The sequence below is a fragment of the Sciurus carolinensis genome, chromosome 8 (assembly GCF_902686445.1).
Source record: "Sciurus carolinensis chromosome 8, mSciCar1.2, whole genome shotgun sequence".
In the NCBI taxonomy this organism is placed as follows: domain Eukaryota; kingdom Metazoa; phylum Chordata; class Mammalia; order Rodentia; family Sciuridae; genus Sciurus; species Sciurus carolinensis.
The window spans coordinates 76,042,155-76,048,499 of record NC_062220.1 but is presented as its reverse complement, the minus strand read 5'-3'; the positions used below and the strand labels follow the sequence as shown (position 1 = coordinate 76,048,499).

The following is a 6,345-nucleotide window of genomic DNA, read 5'->3' as shown; positions in this document are numbered from 1 at the left end:
AAATCAGAATGTGACTTATTTGAAAACAGAACATTTAGAGATACAAGAGTTAAGGTGGGGTCATTCTACAATGGGTTCTAAATTTAATGTGACCAATGTCCTTAAAAGAAGAAAAGAAACACGGTGAATAGGGCCAAATAAAGATGGAGGTAGGAGGGATGCAGCTGCTGCCAAAGAACACCAGGATCACTGGCACCCACCAGAAGCTAGGAGGGACACAGAGTTCCTCCCCAGAACCTTGGGGAAAATTTGGCCAACACCTAGATTTCATACTTCTAGTCTTCAGAAACATGATAGAATAAATTCTTGTTGTTTTAAGTTATATAGTAATGGTGATTTGTTGGTGATTTTTTATGGAAGCCCTAGAAACAGGCTTATACTCTTCATATGCACCTTCTACACCAGTGTCCTCACCCATAGTCCTAATAGAATTATGACTTGATTCTTTCAAGGCACTTTTCATAATCCTGTTCTCCTTTTAAACTACTTGAAAGACAGAGTTTTAAACTGTGCTTAATTCTTTCATTCAATATTTACTTATCTCAATTCTTACTCTATCAGTTTATAAAATACTTTGACTTTTTTTGTGAAGTATGTATATTTGATCTAACAACTCAATTGTTTTCTATTTTAAGCAATTTTTAAAGATGTGTTTATAGTACTCTAAACAAATTAAACATGTAACTTGCAATTCTGAGGTCATTTCCTGGGGTGAAGTAGATTAAAATTTGTGTTGTTTCCTTTTTTCTTTCTTTCTTGCTCTCTTTCTTTTTACTCTTAATTCATAATAATTTCTGTAAACACTAAAGTTCATTGAGTTTGTTTCACATTGACATGTCTTTAGGAACAATGGTTTATAGTAAGAAATAAAGTAATTGAGAGAGTGACCCATATGAAACTATGAGAGTATTCAAAGTTTTAAAATACAACATTCCATTTCCTCTAAGATATTATTAGGTGAATGCATTTTAAGAAAATTCTTTAACTTATATTTGAGCAAACATGAGAGTTTCTTGATATTTGTCAATTCCAGATCAATGCATTCTTAGATGCAAAAGTGTAATTTATGGTTGAAAAAGCAAGTTGCAAATTTGTGTAAAAGTGTGAATCTTTTGTAAAATTCATGACTTGCAAAGCACTTTATTTTTACATATGCTTAAAAATTTTGTTTCAGTTTTCAGAGATCCTAATGAAAAGAATTATTTAGTTGACCTAATTTTTTTCTTTTTTTTTTGTACCAGGGGTTGAACCCAGAAGCACTTAACTTTTGAGCCACATTTCTGGCTTTTTTGTTTATTTGCTTGTTTAATTATTTGTTTGTGACAGGCTGTCACTAAGTTACTTAGGGTCTCACTAAGTTTTGGAGGCTTGGAATCCTCCTGCCTCAGCCTCTCAGGTAGCTGGGTTTACAGGCATGCACCACCATGCCTAGCTATTTAGTTGAGTTTTGTTACCAAGTTCTTTTTGGTCAGAATCTTCATGCTCACCTCCACCTTTTTTTTTTTTTTTTTTTTTCTTGGTACCAGGGATTGAACCCAGGGTGCTTAACTACTAAGCCATATCCCTAACCTTTTTTTTTGTTGTTGTTAATTATTTAGAGACAGGGTCTTACTAAATTATTGAGGGCCTCACTAGGTTTCTGAGGCTGCCTTTGAACATGTAATCTTCCTGTGTCAGCCTCCTAAATTGCTGGGATTACAGCCATGTGCCACCACATTCAGCTCATACCCATATTTTTAATGCATTATGACACTATAAAATTTAGTAATTATATTTTTACTGCTAATTATATTACTTGTTGTAGATTTCATTACAAATACATAAAGAGAATATTGTATATCAAACTCAAGCAACTTTAAAATGTTAAGGACAAAAGAGAAATATACGTGGGGATGAAGAAACCAAGACCTCCAAGCAATATATTGTTTTTCCTATCAAAGAAATAATCATTCAAAACTCTACAATCTCATCCTGATATTTAGAAATGATAAGATGATTTGTACACTTTTTAAAGTTCCCTCTCTTCTTTCATAAATTACAGAAGAATAATATCTTTATCATCTATCACTGAATAATTATCTACCTGCTTCACTTGTATTCCTCATATATTCTTGTTTCCATAATTATTGTCTTTCCATCTATTTCTTAATTATTCACTCAATAAATATTGAGCCTAGAGATGTACTAAGGGAGAACAACATGAAATTAGTTTCCTCCCTTAAGCTTAAATTTCATAATGATTGCATCTTTCTTAGAAAACAGCATTAAAACACAAATGATCTTTTGCCTCTCCTTCAGATACTGCAATATTCTTTTTCCTCCTTATATCTGAATTTCTGACAATCACTGAACTGCTCTCTGCCTTGCTTGCCTCGCTCTGGGTCCCCTGCTGCTCTGATGAACTCTTCTCAGTACCCCTCATCATGCGTTTCTCTGGGTCTTGAAACTGTTCATCACCCACTTCTAGAATTTGTCTCACTCAAAACACTGTTGGCTTGCTTTCTCTCCTCTAATCGCTTCTCTGACAAGCCTTCTTAATACCTTTTTATCCTTCTTTTTCTGTGAGACTACCTCAAGGATGAAGCATTGTTTTTGTATTGTTTCCCTTCATACCATCTCATAACCAATATTCCAAATATCACATTTCTTATCCTCATGTCTTATTCAAGTTTGTCAAATAGAAGGATACATTCAATATGGAACCATCAGCTCAAATTCCATGCTTTTAAATAACATTCATGACCTTCTTCTCTAAGATGAATTCCTTTTGTTGTTTCAAATTTTGTCAAATACTAAAAAATTCTCCTAGCTCCCCAGGAGGTACTGTGTGGTCATCAATAACTACTCTTTTGATCTCAAGATACAAACAACAATTCTTATTTAACTTCATGCTCTAAGCAAGGCAGAAGGAGTCTCTCTAAATAAAACTCTAACTGCCATTCAAATTTATGCTGTTTTATCTTTCTATAGAACCTCTGCAGGCTATTCTAATATTCTTAATAAAGTCAATCTTTCCTTCTCCTTTAATTGTTATCTAACTGCTTTACCTGTGTAAATCTTGTCTGCCAGCAAGTTCCCTCAGGAGAGACTTTACTCTGTACTCTAAAAGTACTACCTTTATGACTGAAGCACTTCATTGGAATTGCCCTCACATTTCATCAGGTCTTATTTTACTTGAAATATTAGTTGATTGACAATTTTTAGCAAATATAAATTAGTGTTTAGTAACTAAAGTTAACATAAAACTGAAATGTTTTAGTAATTATTCATATGTAAATGACATATTTAAAATAAAATGATGAGGTCCAATGGAAAAAATTAAACCAGAGGAAAATATCTGTCTTACTATCCACTTGTCACTTATTTAAGACAAGAATTGATAATACCAAATGCTTGCAAGTATAAGAATCTGTAAACTTAAGTCATATTGAGGTGAGCATTGATCCTGATTTTACAAATGTATAAAAATATATTTTAAGATTAATTCCTTGATTATTTTAACCTGTATCTTTCACTTTAAAAGTCAAACTGTTAAAATTGACCTTATGATTTATATTTGCACTAAACATAGTAGGATCCATGTGGTTTATATGTGTATTATCTCTCAAACAAGGCAGTAATATTTGTGTTCAAAAATACAAAAAGTGGTTTTAATTTTATGTTAGCAAATAAACCCTACTTGGTAATAATATATATATTTTTTAAACGTACAAAATTATATATATATTTATATATATAATAACATGACATATCTATGTACAACATGGCTGGGACAGTTGAAGGAACTATACAATGATGTTCAGCATTTTCCTCTTCCCACATGGACTTTAGATTAAGAATGACAGCATGAGGAAATGAAGCAAGAGACACAAAAAAATTATATACAATTACAAGTGACAATCAAGGAGTTTGGGGTCCAGGGAATTCAGGGATCCTGCTCTCTCCCTTCCTTCCTCACCAACCTTTTCCTATCAATCTGAGTAACAACCAGAAAACTTAGCAGTCAGTCAGGAGAGCAGTATATACCCACCTCACCCCCATGAACACATCAGCAAGTTTACCAGTTATTCTCAACAGGCCACATGTTTGGCATATTAGAATTTGTGAGGTGAAAGAGCAAGAGAGGATTACAGAATCCTGCTTACTTGAACAGTTAAGTCTCAGCCTGACCCTCTTGGTCACAACTAGCAGGTTTCATTCAGTAAGATTCAGGCTAAGCTATTAATAACCAGATAGAATAAGCTGGTCACCATAACCCTTCCACCTATTTCTGAATCAGCACTGCTACCTCTCCTTTATCACATAAAACCTGGGTTTCTGAGCTCTATTCCTGCCTTAACCACTTTTCCCAGTTTCCGCCAAGGTGAATCATCTCCTAAGAAGCTGCTGCTCCAGCCCTGCAGTAGAACTAAGTCCTGGGGGAGGGGCTAGCTCAGTTTATCCCTTTTTCTTTCCCTAATAATGCACCTGGCATCTAATTACATCTAAAAACATGAGTCTCCAAATGGGCTTGACTGAACATGTTTCCTCAGGCCCATCAGCTCTGCTGCCAGAGCAGCTTTTAAGCAGCTAAGGCCCAGAGTAGGCAGGGAAAGTGGGTGGAATAGAGGTAAAAATCTTCCCTGGCTAGTTTTCTTTCTTTCTTTTTTTTTCCTTGACCCTCAAGATCATGATACCTATAAAGTTCTGTTGCCTGAATAAAGACCTCAAATCTCAAACTTCCTTTTCATGTATTCCTGAATTGTTCCCCTCTGTAGTGTTTTCTCAGTAATACAAAGCAGAGGTTCACCCATGGGCCTTTCTCACTTTTAGTTTTATGATGAACTAGCATAAAGTTTTTCTGCTGGCAGATACAGAATTTTAGAATCAGAATCAAACTTACACATATTTAACTCTATTTTACAGATGAGGAAACAAATGCAGAGAGGCTAAATGACATTACCAAGTTATATAACAGTACTTCAAGACTGAGTGAAACTAGAACCCAAATATCTCTGACTCCTGAACCAGTGCTCTTAGATCCTCTATTCAACAAAACTTTTAAAAGTGACATGCTGGAAGAGAGAGAGTAGGTGCCCATTTTCCATCAATAAAGTTCATCAATGTTTACATTATTTGCAAGCCAGGGCAAACTGTAAGAGATACTAAATAAAGGAGGTAAAGTGGGCACTGTAGTTTTAGGCAAGCAAATCAGTTTTCCTTTTTGAGGGTTCTCTAAACCTTCCATAATGAAAACATGAAGCAATAGCAGCCTAAGGGACAAAACACTTAGAAGCACAGAAAACACATCTCATTCAATCTACCTTTCCCAACTATGTCAGGTTAGCCTTGGGATGTTAAAACTGCCACATTATTCCCAAGGCTCAGCCTAACTAATGTGGAGACATTCTCTTTCAAAAAGGAGAAATCATATCTCCCCAGTTTCTCACAAAAGAAAGTTTGCAGCATTTCCAATCCTAGTCTTTCCTATTTCTGGGCCCCTACCTGGGCTACAGTGAGGGTATGAAAGTCTGAAACAAAGAAACAAACTCAAAGCCCCTCTTCAACCTACATTACCTTTCAGTAATCCCCAGCAGAATCTCAAGTCTTTCCTAGCTAGCAAGCTGAGAAGATCTGACTAGGTGCCCATTCCATCCCTGCCTACAATATATAAAGTCCAGAGGGTGAGGAAGGGGAAGAGAGGGGGACCCAGGTTACCCCGCAAGCTTGCTGGTGAGGAGTGAGGACTTTCTCTGGGGCAGATCCTGTGGGGTGGGGATGTGGTCACCAGTCACCAGGTTCTTGTCTGGTCCTGCACTTGGCAGCTGCTTATTCTTCATCTTGGCTTTGGCCATGTTGTAGTCTCCTGAGTCAAAGTACTTTTGTCCTTTCTGGAGTCTCTTCATGAGGAAGTCAGAGCCTCCAGGCTTTTGTCCTAGGCTTGGATATTTGGCCTTTAGCTTTGCTTCCTCAGCTCTCTCAGGGAGAATACCTTCTTTCTCTTGTGTGTCTTGCTTCTCCTGGCCGGTTTCCTCCGCAGGGTTCTCTTCTTCTAGTTTCTGGGACATGACGGGACCAGGACTGTGGAGTGTAGGGGACCCGGAAAGTCAACCGGAGAAGGGAAGGGGGAGGGGAAACGGGGACAACCTGCGCTGCTGCTTCAGCTCCTGTCACTATCGGTAATAATATATTCTGACCAAAAGTGTGATTTCCTTTTATGGCATATGACTAAAGTCATTTGCATATTATGCAAATGTCAAAACCTCTGATATTGAACAATTGTGAACATTTGTGATAAACAGCCTCCTACAAACTATCATTTCATTCCTACCCCATTGACACAGGGATCCTCTTTTTTCAGTCTGC

At 36.6% G+C, this 6,345-nt stretch overlaps 1 protein-coding gene across 1 annotated transcript; it reads right to left on the bottom strand.

Moving 5' to 3' along the window:
* Window positions 1-5,573: 5,573 nt before the first annotated feature.
* Window positions 5,574-6,143, bottom strand: LOC124991569 (alpha-endosulfine-like). The gene has a single exon (XM_047562228.1). It carries the CDS (start codon window positions 6,045-6,047, stop codon window positions 5,694-5,696), a length of 354 nt encoding a protein of 117 aa, XP_047418184.1. The 5' UTR covers window positions 6,048-6,143; the 3' UTR covers window positions 5,574-5,693.
* Window positions 6,144-6,345: the final 202 nt, after the last annotated feature.

Coding starts and splice junctions, on each gene's coding strand:
- LOC124991569 (XM_047562228.1), bottom strand. CDS start 6,047: ATGTCCCAGAAACTAGAAGAAGAGAACCCTGCGGAGGAAACCGGCCAG.